Raw genomic sequence first — 20,046 nt, forward strand, 5'->3', positions numbered from 1 at the left:
TGTACAAGGTACAGGTGAGACTACAATTGGGAGTATTGTGGTTATAGTTCTGGTCACCTGGTTATAGGAAAGAGATTATGAAGATGGAAATGGTGCAAAAAAGATTGACAAAAAGGTTAATGGACTTGAATAGTAAGGAGAGGCTGAACAGACTGGGACTACTCCCTCGAGCATACGAGGCTAATAGAGGTATATCAAATCACGAGGGGCATATGAAAAATAAATTTTCATTGCCTTTTTCCCAGGCTATGGGAACAAAAACTCGAGGGGACAGATTTAAGGTAAGAGGGAAAATATTTAACAGGACCTGAGTGGCATCTTCTACTCACAGACGGTGGTAAGCATATGGAACAAGCTGTCAGAAGAATTGCAGAAGCAGAGACAATTGTAACGTTCAAAGGACATTTTGACAGGTACATGGATAGGGAAGGTTTAGAAGGATATGAGCCTAATGCAGGCACTCAGGACAAGTTTGAATGGCATGCACAAGCTGGGCATGCTTCCGACTAATAGAAATATATAGTCTGTAACTCACTGTACAAAACTCTGAACTTTAGCAGATCTCTAATCCCGGTTAAAACAGCAACCAACAAATTAGTTTCAGCATTAAATGCAAATAGTATTTCTCGCTTCATTCAGTTGTTTGTTCTTATTGAACACATTTATTGAAAATGAAGAGTTAGTTACTTACTCGCAAAGTAAAATTCCATTTTCCAGGCCTGATCGAAAGTCTTTATCACCAAAACTTCTGCCTGTTACTTGCTATAGATGAGAAAGAAAAACTATTAGTTATTCATGTCTCTTCTAAGTCAATTTTTTGATATCAGCAAATTACAATGATATGAAATAATGTTTAATGAGACTAAATTGGAATATTCTCATCTAAAGCAAACCAAATGGTGGTGTGATGTTACTTGGAATTCCTTTCCTATGGAAGAGTGCAAAAATAGTGCACATTACTTCTGGGATTACTTTAGCAATATAATTTTGCTGGGTTTACCTCTTGTAAGTTGAGTTTTGTATTTAGTACTTATCATTAAAAGGAGTGCAAAATGTTAACTTGTTTCAATGCATAACCAAATCTACCACCAATGTTTATTTTCAAATATATCAGCTACACAAGCTTACGAATTTATGAAATGCATGTTTTTATGACAATAAGTCTATGGTCAAAGACATTGTGCCAAAATTCTTACTTGCTAGAGCCAAATAGTACTTTTAAAATAAAAAAAAACTTCAATAGAGTACACACATTTTATATATATAGATAGATAATAAATATTCATAGTTAACATAGTGAAAGAAAAAAGGTGGTGCTCCAATAGACAGTTATCGGAGCAATCCATGACTAGTGAAACAAAGGGACTTTCAAGATAGCTGTTGAAAAGAAACTGCTTTTAAACCTGCAGGTGCTGGTCTTCAGGCAGCTGCACCTTCTATCTGAAGTAGCAGTGAGAAGAGGTTGTGATCAGGGTGAAAGGAGTCCTTTATGATGTTGACTACATGTGGTGCATCCACTGTATTGTTTGTACTGTATGTACGTATGAGCTGGCCCACCCCCTGAACCTGTGACTCCCCCCTCCCGGAAATCCCTATAAAGGCTGTTTTGCCCAAACTCCTCCCTCACTACCTGCCTTGGAGCCAGGCCAGTAACACGTGAGATGTGTTGATGTCTTAAGGTGATTAAAGCCTATTAATCACAATTCTCTGTCTAATGTCGTTGGGCGATAACGCTACAATGCGTTCTTGAGCAGCACCTCACACAGAAGTCTTTAATGGATAGGAGGTCAGAGCTTGTGAAGGTCCTGGCTATGTTTGCTATATTCTTGCAGACTTTTCTGATCTCAATTATTTTCATAAAATATTTTAAATTTAATTTTTAAATTCCACTGTTATCATAGTAAAAAGGCTAACTCTTTAAATAATTGCAAGTTCTAGTGTATTAATGATATAAATTAAAATCTTCCTGCATCAGTGGTCCACTGTCACCATCCAATATTATCATCTTGGGTATTGCTTAGGCAAAGCTACCTCTTCTATGAGATAAACTAAATTTAGAAGACCTGATGCATCTATTGCTGTACTGTGACAATATTTTTCCTCTACTTGCTCCATTTACAGTTAACCATTCACCCTCTGAACAACATATGTCAATTACAAACTGGGTTGAGACTTTCTAAACTAACCAAAATACAGAAGAAATTCTTTTCACTAGGGCTGGATTTGAACCCAAACTTGTATCTAATTCACAGCTGACCAGTTCTCTTATGAGCCTCACTCTGAAAAACCACAGTATATATGTTGCTAAGAAATTGTCTGGTGATGAAATAAGATTAATCATGAGAGAGTGTTTGCACTACATTGTGCAATACCTTGGAGCATACCTATCCTTCCCTCAGGAAACCATTTCCAACAACAGCTGTATTTAAGACCTCAGTCTCAGGCATGCTCTTCTAGGTATAGTGATTATGTAACTGGTCCAATTAAGTTTCTTAAATGTGCCAACATTCATTGCACAGAAATCTGGCTGAATAAAGATACTGTACAGCAGAGGAAGAAAATGCAGTAAGATAATAATCGGTCTAAAAAGAAATCGGGGCCAGTGTGAAAGATTAGACTCCAATTGTACTCAGAGGAGCTCGAGTCTCTAATCTAACTACCCCCATGGTTTGGAAAACTGGGTCATCGTCTTTTCAACAGCTCACAGGTTCTTTTCTCTTTCATCTGATTTCATGTCACCAGAGGTTGAATTGACAATTTGCATTTGAATCAATATTACAAGAAAAAAATCCATCAAATCATTTTTTGACATATCTTTAACACCAAGAATGCTCAACCAAGTAACAAAGTTACATAAATTCAAGAAATATCTTGAAATATCTAGTTCTGTCAAAATTGCTACTTTTTGTTACCCAGACTATTGAAAAATGCATTTATTAAATATTTTAACTTGTAATTTTAATAATTTATTTATTTTAAATTTTATTTTTTAAATTTAGCCATGCAGAATGGTAAAAGGCCCTTTTGGTCCCCATGACCATGCCACCCAATTAACCTACAACCTCCATACTTTTTTCAGTGGTGGGAAGCGTTCAAAAGTGGTGGTGTTGCCGGAGCTGCCATAACAATAGTGGACCTGCAGAAAGCAGGGAATGGAGTCAAGGCACTCCTTTGGTATCCAACTGCCAGTCCGACTGCTGTCAGCCTCGTACAAGCTCTAAACAGCCACTAAATGGAGCCAATGGTGGTTTTATTTGAAAATTTTGCAACTGCAAGGTCTGTTCCCAACATAGTGGCACCTATGACTGGCAGCAGCCACAAGGGGTTACAGACTCCAGGGAAGCAGAGGACTGGCGTTGGACACCAGAGAATGAGGAAACCATCCCGTTTGAGAAGGAGAAGCAGAGGAGATGACCCACGGGACAGTGACAACAGTAGCAGACCAGTGAGGTGTTCTGAGGCTGAGGAACACACAGACGACGAGCTGATGGTGACTCAAGATGAGGAACCCATGATGGTGACTACTGAAGTCTGGATCAGGACTGGTGGAAGGGATATCAGGTGTTAGAGCTGGGATGCCGTGGGCGCTCAAGGGTTCCTTATCGTAACAGAGGTTCAGATCTGGAGCTCGGGCTGCTGATGGTTTGGTCTGAACTCTGTGTGGCTGCTGGAATGCTGTAGGTGACTCTGAGTGGACATTCTTTTGGTTCTTTTTCTCTGACTGTAAGAAGCGCTTCAGGCAATTTTTATAAAATGAATCTTGAATCTTGAAACTGGAGCACCCAGAAGAAACCCATGCAGACACAGGAGAACGTATCAACTTCTGACACACAGTGGCTGTTGGACCCTGACCAGGTATCGGGTGTAGACCACATTTGTCGAGGGCTTGTACATGCTCTCCAGGACAGCCATCGCAGGTTCGTAGTCCGTGCAGTCCTTGCTGGCCTGGAAAGTGTAGACCACCATGAGCTGTTTCTGGTTGGTGTTGATCACCTCAGCCTGTGTTAGGATGATTGCCTCAATCACGTCCTTCCAGATATCAGAGTGTGCCTGGGCATCCGGGTGTTGGGGGTTGATCTCCAGGCTCACGATTGTCAGAAACCTCTCCATGGCCTCTCTTTAAAATTTTACTGGAATAAATTGTGGTGCACTGAGGTAACAGCAGGCAAGTACAAACTCAGAAAAAAACTGTACAACGGGCTTTATTCCAATAAGTCTGAACACCAGTTCAAGCCTTGGTGGCTCCCCATGTGACTGGCTCAGGAGGGACTGGCTCAGGTTTATATTCAGGTCAGCTGACTGACAGCCGGCCAGGTGGAGTCAGCCCCTTAGGTGATCTTCCTGCAAGTAAAGAGACTGCCCCCTTCAGTAGGCTGGTGGTCATATCATCACAGAAATTCAAATCCCCGCCGCTGGTGCTGTAACTGTGCTGTACTAACCGCTACGTTAACCATGCTGCCCTGTAAAGAGCAGTTTAATATAAATGTGTAGTGCTTGAAGTGAGAACCCTTATGGAAAAATAGAATTAATTTTAAGAATTGAGGCTCAACTTTAAATGACAGAATACAGTCTAAAGCATCAATCACGAGTCTCCTGGAAATGGGTCTGTAAATATCTGTACAGCAGAACTGCAGAGCTATGAATCTCACAGCTGAAACTCATACAACATTCCTCACACTAATCGTGAATTTTAATTTTAAAAGTATTTAGAATCTTGAAAAATTATGGAAGATGTGCATTAATGACTGGATTCTATAACTGGAGTCCAGAAAGGAGCTTTTATTTTATTAAAGTCTCTCACATGCTTTGATTTTTGTCAAGTCAAGTCAACTTTATTTGTCATTTATACCATAACTATTAATGTAATGCACAGTAAAAACGAGAGAGTGTTTCTCCAGTACCATGGAGCAAATTTACATAAATAAAAATTATATATTAAAACATACAATAAAAATCCTGTATGCTCGAGGAATTGAAGAGCCTGATGGCTTGGGAAAAAAAAACTGTTGCACAATATGGACGTGTGGGCCTAAATACTACGGCACCTCCTTCCAGCTGGCAGAAGGGAGAAAAGTTTACAAGAGGGGTGTGAAAATTCCTTCACAATGTTATTTGCCTTCCGCATGCATCATGTGTTATAGATGTCTGTCATGCTAGGAAGAGAGATGCATATTTGTACTTTGGAGATATTGAAGTTATGACAGACATGGACTTCAGCAATGCTCTAGATGTCCTGCCATTTGCTCGATGATACAGGGAAACCACAGTGATTCACAAAATCAAGACACTACTGAAGAATCTATAGTAATAATGACAGTAAAAACACAGAAATGCTGGAGGAACCCAGCAGGTCTCATTGTGTCCATAGGAGGTAAAGATATACAGGTATAACCAACATTTCATGCCTGAGCCCTTCTTTAAGGTATGAGCAAAAAGCAGGCAAGCGCCTGCAGCTTTATACTCATTCCTTGAAGAAGGGCTCAGACCCGAAATATTGGTTATATATCTTTACCTCCTATGAACATGGTGAGACCTGCAGGGTTCCTCCAGCATTGGCAGACTTTGTCTTTTTCTATAGTGTAATGACTCTCTGTATACAAGATACATTGAACATGAACAGTTTAAACTTTTGCAAATATGACAAAAACCATACAATTAGTGATTAGGTAAACTGGGTAGAGCATACTGAGGGGTGAATCTGACAGAAGAGCATCAATAGAGTAAATAATAAAAAAAACTTCCCCATTGCACAGCCGTCCAAAAATAGCATTGCGGTTAGCACAACACTATTATAATATAGACGTCTTGGGTTCGAATCCGGCATTGTATGTCAGGAGTTTGGACGTTCTCTATATGAACAACATGGGTTTTCTCTGGGAACTCCAGCTTCCTCCCCACCCTCTAAAATGTATAGGATTGGCATGAGTTTCATGGGCCAGAAGGATCTTCTACTCTGCTGTATTGTCAAAATTTAAATATTTTAAAATAATTTTAAAATTAGTAGGCATAGGCTTCGGTAAAATTTAAAATGGTATCCGAGGAGGATTTTTTCCCACCGAGAGGGTATGGTAATTGGAAGTTAGAATAAGCTGCCTGTGTGGATGATGGAGGAAGGTTCTCCCACAAAATTCAAGAACTTGATTTATTTATTTATTTATGTGTATTCATCTATTTCCATTGTCATTTTAAAAATTCAATTAAGTTCACTATTATAGTATTTTTCCAAATACCTGTTCGGCTGCACTGAATAAGAATTTCAGTGCATATGTATATTGTACAATGCATATTATAATAAATTCAATATCATTATCAATTTCCAGTTGAGCTCTTGACACACCATGGCACAGGAACTGGAGACCAAGTGTTGGTAATTGAAATTAGCAGAGATGGGTATTTGATGGGGTGCATCCATTGAGTGGACTAAAGAGGATTTGTACATCAAGTTTGGATTAAGACGAAAACTGACTTTCTGAACAGACCAATTATCAAAATCTGTCTTTTACAAGAATCAGAAATCATTGATAATTGACTTTCACTTTCTTTTGAAATTTAACTGATACTATGTACTATGTTTGATTTTTTTTTCATTGTAATGGTAATTTTTTGACATAATAATTAGGGGCCAGTAATTTTTGGGTCAAAATGTGTTTTTTTTTGTGTGTGTGTTTTATGCTAACATTTGGCTGTATGCAGTTTTGTTGACATAATTCATGCCATGACTTGGCAGCAGCCATTTTGAAGGCCATAAATGCTTGCTTGAGTCAGAAAGACGGTCGGTTTGATTTTCTTTGTTTAACAAAAATGCAAATAATAGCAGAGTTCTGACAACTTTTATTGACATTTAACAATGTTTAATCATCATAGTTTAATAGAGTTTTAATGTAGTTTATACTAATGTAGCAACTGTTAATAATGTTTAATAAACTGTGGAAAATTCAACTCAACTTTAGTACGGATTTGTTTGAATGAGTCATAGACAACAACAATCTGCTAATTTCTGCAAGTGATTATAAAGTAAAATAGTCACAACATGCTAATCTCCCTATGGCCTTTCCAGCTCTTTCTTGTCAGTTCTCATACTTCACATTCTCTGGCAGCACAACCCATTTTAGAGTACCACCTTGAGATTGGTGAAGATTGGATGGCCTTACTCATTTTTCAAACTAAGTGAATTGCCAACAAATTCCCACAGAGGAAACAAATTGTGCTTCTTTATGCATATCATAGTCTGGCAAAAGAGCCTAATTTTGTACAGTCTATGACTTTTTCATCAATAGTGCATCACTTCAATTCTTCAACTTATTTTTGAATTCATAAGCAATTTTTTTTCCAACTGTTGCCTTTTTAGGCATTATTTTCTGTTCTACACAGCAAACAAGAAAAAAATCTTCCTTGTTTGCTATTTCTCACACATAATAAAAAAGTTGTTATCACTTCACAAAACAAAATATTTATTTAAACTATTTCAGAAATTAATCATTAAAATTAGAAACAAAAATCCCAAATAGGGGAAAATTATTTCTAAAGTTGCCTGGAAATTGATGCATTGTGTATAGGAGTAACATTTATTCCATGAAAATTAGTTTATACATCAGTGAAAATGATGTTGAGTATCTAGAAAATCTGAATTATTGCAAATGTGAAAGTTAGCAATACTGACATTAAATACAACAAAAACAATTAATCACAATGTAATACACAAATGAGCAGGAGAAACTCACGGGGACCTTCAACAGGTTACCCTTTATTTCCTATGGATGCTATGTGACCTGCTGAATTTCTCTAGCATGTTTGTGTATTAAACTCGACCCCAGCATCTGAATACTTTCTTGTTTAACTCAAACAAACTACAATACAAATTTTATAACCCAAGATCATGTGATCTTGTATTTAAATAAAACTTTCACTTGTAAAACATGGAATTATTTTTATCATAATGTTCATTATTGATTGATTGATTGATTTGATTTTCAAATTTAGACTAAGAAATGACAGTCGAAAAAATAATGAATAATTCTCACAACAGATCATTCTACAGGTCAACTCCTTAACTTAGTAATTAGGTACTTCCTGTGTAAGCACATAGTGTTATTATGCATGTATAATAAAGAACTAGTTTGCCCGGTAGGCAATGCACGCAGTATTCATATAGACTACTCAGAAGTCAATTGTGTTGTTGGTTCAAGCAGCTCGAAAAATAAAGTTGTTTAAGTGTTAAACCAATGCAAAGTTGTTCTTCATCAAGGAACAAACATAACATGGTGTCAGAAGTGTGTGAGTAAGTAAGAAAAGACAATACAAGTACACGATCCTTTATCCGGAACCCTTGGGGGATAGTGTGCTCCGAATTTCAGAAAGCCCACCTGAATTGTGCTGCCGTATCCACCCCCACCCCCTTCCAGTCGCCCGGCCGTCTCCCCCGACCGCCAGTCCCTCGGCTGCCAAGATGCCTCCCCCGACTGCGGTCCCTCAGCCGCCTGGCCGCCTCACTCGACTGCGGTCCCTCGGCCGCCTGGCCGCCTCCCCCAACTGCGGTCCCTTGGCTGCCTCCCCAAACTGCGGTCCCTCGGCCACCTCCCCTGACCGCTGGTCCTTTGGCCGCCTCTCTCCTCCGACCCCCAGCCCCTCAGCCGCATACCCCGAGCGCCGGTCCCCACTTGCCGGATTTTGGAGCTTTCCGGATTTTAGATGTCTGGATAAAGGATCGTGTACCTGAAGTTCCCATAATGGATAAGTTAAGTCCTGCCACACTGATACAGTTTACCAGCACTCTAATTGATAATTGGAAATGGTTCCAACAGCCATTCAACATTTATTTAGAGGCTGGTGGAGAAACTGATGAAAAATTGAAAACATCTATATTTCTACATGTGATGGGTGAAGATGTTTTGGACATCTATAACAGTTTTCAAACTGATGAGATAGCTTTCACATTGGACACTGAGATGACAAAATTTGAGGAGTATTTTGTTCTAAGTAAATACACCACATTTGAGAGATTCTAGTTTTTCTCCTGTGACCAGAAACAAGGTGTGAGCTTCGACCAATACTTTGCTGAGCTTCACACACTATGTCCTGTGAATTTGGAGATTTGAAAAACGGTCTCATTAGAGATAGAATAGTTTGTGGAATCCCAGATAATGGGCTTAGAGAAAGACTGTTATGTGAAAAAGATTCGACACCGGAAGAGGCTGTGAATATGTGTAGGGCAGCAGAAACTATATGATCACAAGCCAAGGAGCTACACAGGACAGACACAACAGTGCAGGTGGTGAGAAGCAGAGCACCAGGAGTTTCCCAAAGCTACAGCAAAGAGATAGGCTCAAACAGTAAATGAAGCAAGTGCAGAGGTAGACTATTCCAAAGATGTGTCCTGCCTATGGAAAGTCCTGCAATAAATGTGGGAAGAAGAATCATTTTGCCAAGTGAGAAAGGTGCACACAGTGGATGAAGAAGTGAAGGAATTCTTCATGGATTCACTAAACACTGCTGCTGGCTGGTAAAATGGCATGAATCATTCAGTGACTGTGAATGAGACAGTAATTCCACTTAAGCTTGGCACCGGAGCCCAGGTGAATCTGTTTTCTATGGACAATTACATGACCCTCACTGTAAAGAGCAAGTAAAAACACAAAATGCTGGAGAAGATCAGTAGGTCAAACAGAAGCTGAGCTTCTCCAGCATTTTGTCTTTTTACTTCAACCACGGTGTCTACAGAATTTTGTGATTTACTACTGTAAGGAGCAAGATTTATCCAGAGATTTTAAAGTGACAGGCTGCACTGGAGAGAACATTGCAGTACATTGGGGGCTGTATGGTGATCTTCAAACACAAAGGGCAGCATCTAAAGTCACAGCTACTGATGGCAGAAAAGAGAGTACAGCCAATATTAGGTCTGAGTGCTTGTGAAGACCTCAACCTGGTGAAAAGAGTTTTCATAGACTGAAGATCAGCTCACAATATTCATGGAAGAGCAGGCAAATGTCTTTGAGGGGCTTGGATGTTTACCTGGTGTATACAAGATCCATATAGATGAGACAGAGGCTCCTGTTTTCAATTCATGCAGGAAAGTTCAGTTTCCACTTAGAGACAAACTTAAACAAGAACGAGCATGAATGGAATGGATTAAAGTCAAACTGAAAATTGGGGAACCTACAGAGTGGGTCATCGTGCAAAAGAAAAATGGATCATTGCATATATGTCTGGACCCAAGAGATCTCAATAAAGCCGTCAAGAGAGAGCATTTTAAATTGCCAAAACAGGTGGAAATCATGTCCCGGTTTGCAGGTGCTAAGTGGTTTAGCAAGCTTGATGCATCATTGGAGTTTTGGCAGATGAAGCTCAATGAGACAGGTTCGAGACTATGCACTTTCAACACTCGACAAGGAAGATACCGCTTTCTTCAGCTACCATATGGGATATTGCCCACACCAGAAGTCTACCATAAAACCATCCATATGATCTTTGAAAGTATGCCTGATGTTGAAACCATGATAGATGGCATGATTGTATGGGGCTCTACCAAGAATGAACATGATACGCGACTAATGCAAGTCTTTGACATGACACGGAACATCAATTTGAAATTAAATAAAGAGAAATGTCAGTTTGGTTTAAAGACACTGATCTTCATAGGGGATGTCATATCTAAACAGGAAGTGAAGCCTGTTCCAAGAAAGACATCAGCCATTGAGAATTTTGTGAGGTATCAAAATAAAGAGGAGGTGAGATATTTCTTGGGGATGGTGACTTACTTGGCTATGTTCAGCCCTTGGCTGTTGACTGTGTCAGCACCACATAGGTCACTCCTGAGCAGAAAAATGAGTGGATCTGGTCGCACGAGCAAGAAGAGTGTTTCCAGGCTCTCGAAAACATCCTACCAGAAGAGCCTAAATTAAAATTTTGTGATCCGGACAGGTGCACTAGGATCTCATCTGATGCATCACAACATGGCCCTGGAGCAGTACTACTTCAGTGGCATGAGGACTCATGGCAACCTTTGGCCTATGAATTAAGTGCAGAAGCCAACTATACACAAATAGAGAAAGAGCTTCTTGCCAGCACTTATGGATGCAAAAGGTTCCATCAATACATTTATGGGCAAGCTCTTGAACTGGAGACAGGCCATAAACCATTGGTCTCAGTTATGTCCAAACTACCGAATGACTGTCCCATGAGAGTGCAGCACATGTTGATAAAGCTGCAAAATACAATGTGAAAATGATCTACTTGCCAGAAAATGCATGTTTGAAGCTGATGCATTGTCTCAAGCAGTTAACAAGAAAGGAGCGACCAAGAGGTTAATATGGAGATACAGGCCTATGTTGACATGATTATCACCTCATTTCCAGTATCCCAGGATACAACAGAGCAGATCAGGAAAGCACAGAGACAGATGAAACAATGAAAGAGCTGAAAGAAACAATACAGAAAGGATAGACAGCAGCTAAGAATAACTATCCACTGGGTATTTGGGATTACTGGGGATACAGAGATGAACTGTCAGTTGTGAAAGATATGGTCTTTAAAGGGAACAGGTTTGTGATTCCAATGTTGCTACACAAGGAAATACTCCAAAAGATATATGCAGGACATCTTGGTGAGGAAAAATGTGAATGTAGAGCTCGAGAGGTGATGTACTGGACAAGAATGAACTAGGACGTAAGCCAGATCACTGCTTTTTAATTTTTTTTTTATTTTTCACACTATGAACCATATTAACCAAAATGCACACAAACATTTCCCTCTTGAATATATACAGTGTCATTTTCTCCCTGTTTTCCCCCCTCCCTTCCCTCCCTCCTTCCCACCCCCCTCCCCACCCACTAAATGTTCAACATATACAATACATTAAACCAATTAAACAATGTCATCACACAATGAAAATAAACAAGAAAATTGTGTCATTTACTTTTACACACTGAGTCAGTTCATTTCGTCTTTTTCTCACTCTGTCATTTTAGGGGTGGAGGTCCGCGGTAGGCCCTCTCTGTTGTGTTCCATTTACGGTTCCCAAATTTGTTTGAATACTGTGACGTTATTTTTTAAATTATATGTAATTTTTTCCAAAGGAATACATTTATTCATTTCCATGTACCATTGCGGTATACTCAGGCTCTCTTCTGATTTCCAGGTTGACATTATACATTTTTTTGCTACAGCTAAGGCTATCATAATAAATCTTCTTTGTGCTTCCTCCAATTTGAGGCCTAGTTCTTTACTTCTTATATTACTTAGAAGAAAGATCTCTGGATTTTTTGGTATGTTGCTTTTTGTGATTTTATTTAATTCCTGATTTAGATCTTCCCAAAACTTTTCCACTTTCTCACATGCCCAAATTGCATGTACTGTTGTTCCCGTTTCCTTCTTACAGCGAAAACATCTATCTGAATCTGTTGGGTCCCATTTATTTAACTTTTGGGGCGGGGTGTATAGCCTGTGTAACCAATTATATTGTATCATGCGTAACCTCGTGTTTATTGTATTTCTCATAGTTCCAGGGCATAGCTTTTCCCCTTTTTCATTTTTTATCTTTATGTTTAGATCTTGTTCCCACTTTTGTTTGGGTTTACAGCTTATTTCATCGTTCTCTTTCTCTTGCAGTTTGATGTACATATTTATTATAAATCTTTTAATTATCATTGTGTCTATAATCACATATTCAAAGCTGCTTCCTTCTGGTAACCTCAGCCTGCTTCCCAATTTGTCCTTCAAGTAGGTTTTCAGTTGGTGGTATGCAAACATTGTACCATGAGTTATACCATATTTGTACTTCATTTGTTCAAAAGATAATAAATTATTTCCCAAAAAACAATTTCAATTCTTTTGATCCCTTTTCTCTCCCATTCGCTAAAGGAAAGGTTATCTATTGTGAAAGGGATTAATTGATTTTGCATCAATAATAATTTTGGTAGTTGGTAATTTGTTTTTTTCCTTTCTACATCAATCTTCTTCCAAATGTTGAACAGATGGTGCAGTACTGGTGAACTCCCATGTTGCACCAGCTTTTCATCCCACTTATATAGTATATGCTCTGGTACCTTCTCCCCTATTTTATCTCGCTCTAATCTGGTCCAATCTGGTTTTTCCCTTGTTTGTTAAAAATCTGATAGATATCTTAATTGTGCTGCTCAATAATAATTCTTAAAATTTGGTAGCTGTAAGCCCCCTTGTTTGTACCATTCTGTTAATTTATCTTGCGCTAGCCTTGGTTTCCCCGCCTTTCCATAAGAATTTCCTTATTATTTTCTTTAGCTCATTGAAGAATTTCTCTGTTAAGGGAATTGTAACAATTGAAATAGGTATTGTATCCTTGGGAAGATATTCATTTTAATGCAATTTACCCTTCCTATCAGTGTTAGTGGTAAATCTTCCCAATGTTCTAAGTCATCTTGTAATTTCTTCATGAATGGCTGATAATTTAATTTGTATAGATGGCCTAGATTATTATCTAGTCGAATACCTAGGTATCGCATTGCTTGTGTTTGCCATTTAAATAGTGATTCTTTCTTAAACTTTGTGAAATCCGCATTATTCATTGGCATTGCTTCACTTTTATATGTGTTGATCTTGTACCCAGATACTTCTCCATATTCCTTCAATTTCTTATGTAATTCTTTTATTGATAATTCTGGTTCTGTTAAGTATACTATGATGTCATCTGCAAATTGACTGATTTTATATTCCTTCTCTTTTATTTTTATCCCTTTTATTTTATTTTCTGTTCTTATCAGTTCTGCCAAGGGTTCTATAGCTAACGCGAACAGTGAGGGAGATAGTGGACATCCCTGCCTAGTTGACCTGCTTAATTTAAATTGGTTTGATATATATCCATTTACAGTCACCTTCGCCAATGGTCCCTTATATAATGCTTTAATCCAATTAATATATTTCTCTGGTAGGTTGAACCTCTGTAGTACTTTGAATAAATAATTTCATTCTACCCTGTCAAAGGCTTTCTCTGCGTCTAAAGCAACTGCCACTGTTGGTGTCTTATTTCCTTGTACTGCTTGGATTTGTTTGTTTGTTGTATTTTTTCCCATGGTGTCTTGATGTTGGTCCTCTTCTTCTGGATTGGTTATCTGTTGTGTCTCTCGTTTCCTTTTTTCACTCTCACCCCTCTCGTTCCCGTTATTTTCTTTATCTTCCAGCTGGGAGCTCTGCTGTCAGATCTCTCTCAGCTGTTCATGCTGTGGAGTTTCACTCCACAGCTGGTCCCCCCTCCCGTCGGTGTTGTCTTTGTCACGTGCGGTTGCGCACCTCTGTTTGGCTCCGTGAGCCATCTTTGCAGTCCTGCATTCGATGGGTTGTGACCCTGAGGGGTCTCCACTGACCTCAGGGAGTGGGATCCTCTTTCCACGGCGGGTCCCTGCTTCTTCGTACAGGTAAGGCCTTCATCTTTCTCTTCCAGCGTCTTTCTTTCTTCTTTTCTTCCCATTATTTTTGGCTTTTCTTTCTTAGGTGCCATTTTCTCCACACCTTTATTTTTTATTTGCTGTGATTTGTGTATCTGGGACTTTGTTTTTTCTTCACTTTTTTCCTTCTTTTCTGGAGAGGGCTGGTATTATTCTCCTACTGGCCACTACTCCATCACGTGACTCCTAGCCAGACCACTGCTTCATGCGAAATGTGCCTTGCCTATAGACCAAAGCAGCAAGCAGAACCACTTTTACCACACCTTGTACCAGACACCCTGCAATTCAAAGTTGGAGTAGATTTGTTTGACTGTAATGATAAGAGTCATATAGGAGTAATAGACTATTTTTCCAATTACCATGAGTGGTAGCAACACTGCAGTCAACATCCAGCAAAGCAGTTATCACTTTTATGAAAAATGTGTTTGCGAGGCATGGAGTTCCTTATGAAGTAGTGTAGAACAATGGTCCATAATTGTTGAGCAGTGAATTTGAGCCCTTTGCCAAATCTTGGGGGTTTCCATAATCAAGTCCACATCACCCAAATTCTAATGGCCTAGCAGAGAGTTCTGTCAAGGAGGTGAAGAGCCTCAAGAAGAAAGCTCATGATAGACACAGAAGTCTAATGATTCACAGAAGCCTGCCACTACAGAATGGCCTTTCTCTTGCCCAAATGCTGATGGGTTGATGCATATGTACCAACCTGCCAATGCAGGGAAATCTGTTGATAAGGTGAAACAGACTAAAGTGGAAGAGAAAGTAAAACAGAAACGGTATCATGATAAGTCTGCAACGCCGATCTGTCCTGAAGCCTGGAGTTCAAGTGTGAATCCGAGATCACAATTCTGGCACATGGTCCATGCAAGGATATGTGCAAGAGGATATAAATCCACGTTCCTACCAGATCCAGGCAGAGGGAGGAACATCTCTGAGAAGGAACTGCATGGATCTATGACCACAAGCTGCAACCCATCATTGTGACCCATCACCTGTCGGTACACAAAAGGGGCCAACACATTTGGAATAGGAACATGTTGTTCAGAGTTCACAGAAAGATACAAATACTAATTCAGCAAATGCAAGCAATACACTGGTGGAAACACACATTCCAGAGCAAAAAGGACTGTTAAACCACCTCAGAGACTGATTGAAAACTGCTGCTGTGGTCCGCTTTCTTAGCGGGGAAGTGAGCGACGGTTGCAACAGCTTTGGAAAACAGGGTCAGTGCTGCTGGCAGGGACCGCCGTGGTTGGCCTTCTCAGTAGGTGAAGTGAGTGATGGTGGCAGCTCTGTAAAGCACGGTCTTCCACTACTGGCGGGGGCCTAATTTCAACTTCACATATAAGACCTGGGGATAATTTTGAGCCAATTTTTGGGAAGAAAAGTGGGTTTATATGCTATCAAATTCAGTACATTGCCCAGAAGGCAATGCACGCGGTTGGCGTGGGACAAAAAGTAGACTACAATGGAAGTCAAGTACGTTGTTTGTTTCAAGCAGCTCGAGAAATAAAGTGTTAAAACCTCGCCAGGTTGTTCTTCTTCAAGGAACAAAAATAACACACCCCTCCCTCAACCACTGCCAAATAAATAGAGAGTAGGAATTCCTAACTTTTTTAGCATAATTGCTCATCTTTTAGAAATGGACATAAATAAGAGCTTCAAATTTAAAAAAAATCATGTTTGGCTGAAGACCAAGCTGGCACTTTCACCCTGCTGCTGTGCTGAATGTTTGCAGCAGAGGGCAGACTGTGATTAACCAGAGCTTTGCATTACACATATCATTTAAAGATCAAAAGAACGTTGATGAAATAAGGGATATTTCATCAAATTCTGTTCTAATGCCAAGTGCTATTTAGATTTACACCATAAGTGTACACAATTTACACAAGCTCATTCTTCCTCCAGGCACCCCTTTGGTTTTGACTATTCCAAGCATCTCTTGGATGACCTCCCTCAGCCCTTCCCCTCATCTAAGGACAAACAAAATTCTACCAGTCACTCTAATTTAACACCTGGATTTAAAAGTTATTTTTCTTTTATTCAGATCCATTCATGGCGTCACCTATCCTCTCGATACTGATATAATTCTCTTGTGGTCTTTGGCTAAATTTCATTGTTCCATTTTTTTTCCACTCTATCCTCAGAAGCCAAGGCCTTTAATTATAGAATTCCTTTCCAAATTCTGTCCACTTAGTCATAAAGTAACAGTCCTACAGCACAGAAACAAGCTCTTCGTCCCCCACATCCATGCTGACATTAGAGCCATATCCTTCTACACCTTACCTATTTAAGTGTCTGTCTTAACACTTGATTCCACCAGCTCCTCAGACAGCACATTCAAGCACTCTCTGCAAAATAACTTACCCCTCAGATACTCTTTAAAACTCCTCCCTCTCATCTTAAATGCATGCCCTCCTGTTTTTGTTACGACTGTACTATGAGAAGAAACTATAGTTCAAGTTCATTATCATCTGACCGCACATATATATACAACCAGGCAAAACAGCATTTCTCCAGACCAGAGTGCACACACATACAGAGCACATAATCATCACATACATAAATAAAGATATAATTTAAAATAAATATGTGCATATAAATATTTTAGTTGATTTACTTAGTTACAGGATACTGTTCATCAATCTCACAGAATGCAGGAAGAAGCTTTTTTCTGGCAAGGCAGTTGTGATTTTGATGCTCCTGTACCTCCTTCTTGATGGTTGTTGGTCATTTTGACTATTTTGACAATCTATCTATCTATGGCTCTCATGATCTTAGCTACTTCTATCAGATCACCTCTCAGCCCCTCACTCTGGAGAAAACAAGCCTACCATAACTAAATGGCTCCGATCCACACATCGTGGTGAATCTCCTCTGTACTCTCTCCAATGCAAATACATTCTCCCCATAATGTAGTGACCAAAACTGCACATTACAGACAAAGTGTAAATTAACCAGTGTTTTAAAAAATTTCAGGAACAGTTGCAATCCCTCCACCATCAGTCTCAACAACAAACTCAATCAGGGATTCATTTAAGGACACTTACTTATGCACTTTATTGATATTTTTTCTCTCTGTGTTGCACTGTCAATTTGTTTATATTTCTTTATTTCTTTACATGTGTACGTTGAGTAATTTTTTTTGCACTACCAATAAGTGGTAATTTAAGATTCAATTTATTGTCATGCAATAAAAATAGTGTCATATTACATGAAATTGGTTTTGTTTGCTGTAAGGCAAACAGATTCGCCGTCAGCAGAAATTGCCTGAAGCACCTCATAGTCAGTCAGAGAAAGAGAAGCAAAGGAGCTCCCCCCCCCCACCCCCAGAGGCCTTGAGTGTCCATGGATTCGGCCCAGCACTCTTGCACACTCCACAGCCAAGTCTGCAACACGAGCTCCAGATACGAACCTCCAATATGATAAGGAACTCTTCAGCACCTAATTGCATCCTGCTTCGGATACCTGGTATCCCTTCAATCAGTTTTGAGCCAGTATACAACAGTCCACAGCATGGTATGAGTCCCTTGACAGCAGTTCCAGCAGCCCACAGCCTCAGCAGGTTCCTTGCTTCAAGTCACCAGCAGCCTGTTGCCTTTGTGGTTGCTTCGGCCTCAGAACCCCTCACTGGTCTGTATTGAGCTGGAGCCCCCCAGCAGCAGACTGTGTGGCCAGGCACAATTCCCATGCCATCTACAAGTTTGCCGATGATACCACAGTTGTCAGCAGAGTCACAAACGGCAATGATGAAGCGTTCAGGAAGGAGACAGATCAGCTCATTGAATGGTGTAACAACAACAACCTTGCACTCAATGTATACAAAACCAAGGAGATGATTGTGGACTTCAAGTGGAAGTCAGGGGAACACAACCCAGTCTTCATCGAGTGCTCCATAGTGGAGAGGAACTTCAAATTTCTGGGTATCAACATCCTCAAAGATCTGTCCTGGAGCCTCCATGTTGATGCAATCACAAAGAAGGCTTGCCAGCGACTATACTTTGTGAGGTGTCTGAGGAGATTCAGTGTGTCTCTGAAGACTCCCATAAGCTTCTACAAGTGTATCAAGGAGAGCATTCTGGCTGGTTGCATCACTCCCTGGTATGGAGGTGCCAAATCTCAGGACAAGAATAAACTTGGCCTGTGACATCACAGGAACCAGACTTCACTCCATCTAGGACATCTGCATGAGGCGATGTCTTAAAAAACCAGCCTCCATCATTAAAAACCCCCATCACCCAGGCCATGCCCTCTTCACTCTGCTACCATTGGGAAAAGGTACAGGAGCCTAAAGATGAGCACTCAGCACCACAAGAGCAGCTTCTTCCCCACTGCCATCAGATCAATGAACCAAAGATACGGCCTTACTTTTCGTGCTCTATTATTGTTAATATTTTTTTTTACAGTAATGTTGTAAGATGGTTAGAATATGTATGTATGCAACAAAACACAAATTTCATAACTTGTTCATGACAATATATCCTGATTCTGCGCCAACATTGGTCATAATGAACTGAACTAAACTGAACTACACCTTCAGTTTTTTGCCAGCCACTAGAATGTGATTTTTGACCTGGATGGAAAAGTAAATGAAGTTGGATAAAATAAACAAACATTGCAGATACTGAAAATCTAAAACACAAATGGAATATGTTGGAAATACTCAGCAAATCAGGCAGCATCTGTGGGAAGAAAAACAGAGTTAAGTTGAGCAGTACACAGAAGTGCTGGAAAAACTCAGCAGGTCACACAGCAGTGATGTTCTGGGCCTGAGCCCTTTCCTTGTTAAAAATCTGGCAGGTATCTGAATTAACTGGTGGGGAGAGGGAAGTGAAAAAGGGTGGAGGACAGGCTAACAACCAAGAGGTAATAGGTGGATACAGGTGGGAGGGTAGAAGCTGAAAAGTGATGGGGAGAGGGACTGTAGATTCCAATTCGTTTGTCAGAGCACACGAAATGATGATACCCAAACTTTTGTCCTGGTCAGACTAATTTATTCTGCAGAATTGTGAGTTATCAATGACTTACAGATGTGCTTTCTCTGTAAGCACAAGCAGAGAATGACTCACTTGTGTTTCACTACTTTCCTTTGTTCAGTCTACACATGGGTCGAGTTACACTTGGCCCAATCAAAAGTTTACACAATACATTCTTACCCAATGCAATTGCTTCTTACATACACATTAGGTTACAACATAAGATTGACGGCCTCTTATCAGACATTGCTCACACTGTTTGGTTCAAATAAATTCCTATAGTTAATCCTCGAGCTAATTGGTCCCTTTGAATTCCCTTGACCACCTTACTAAAATGCTGCAAAGTCTGGCTGTACTCTCACTGGCTTTTAACCCCTTCCTTCCTCAGGTTGATAGCTCTCTAATAGGGGAAGAAATGGAAGGTGTGGGGAGCTGGAAGAAGGAAGACGGAGATGAGGGAAAGAGAGACTGATGAGTGGTTAATGGGAATTGGAGAAGTTGATATTGCTGCTATCTGGTTGGAGATTGCCAAGACAGAACAGGAGTTCCTCCAATTTAAAGGTAGTGTCAATTTGGCAACATCAAGTCATGATATGTGGTGATGGTGTGTGAAATTAAAATGGTTGGCCACTGGCAGGTCCTTGTCATTGTAGAGGACA

The 20,046-nt window shown here is 39.9% G+C and overlaps 1 protein-coding gene across 2 annotated transcripts in view; it reads right to left on the minus strand.

Moving 5' to 3' along the window:
• Positions 1-20,046, minus strand: part of limch1b (LIM and calponin homology domains 1b) — a 415,809-nt gene that overhangs the window by 229,884 nt on the left and 165,879 nt on the right. For both annotated transcript variants that reach the window (XM_069924806.1, XM_069924805.1), the window contains exon 2: positions 692-762. In XM_069924806.1, the coding sequence (XP_069780907.1) occupies positions 692-762 (71 nt within the window). The remainder of the gene's footprint in view (positions 1-691; positions 763-20,046) is intronic.

The sequence above is a fragment of the Narcine bancroftii genome, chromosome 3, assembly GCF_036971445.1.
Source record: "Narcine bancroftii isolate sNarBan1 chromosome 3, sNarBan1.hap1, whole genome shotgun sequence".
Classification (NCBI taxonomy): domain Eukaryota; kingdom Metazoa; phylum Chordata; class Chondrichthyes; order Torpediniformes; family Narcinidae; genus Narcine; species Narcine bancroftii.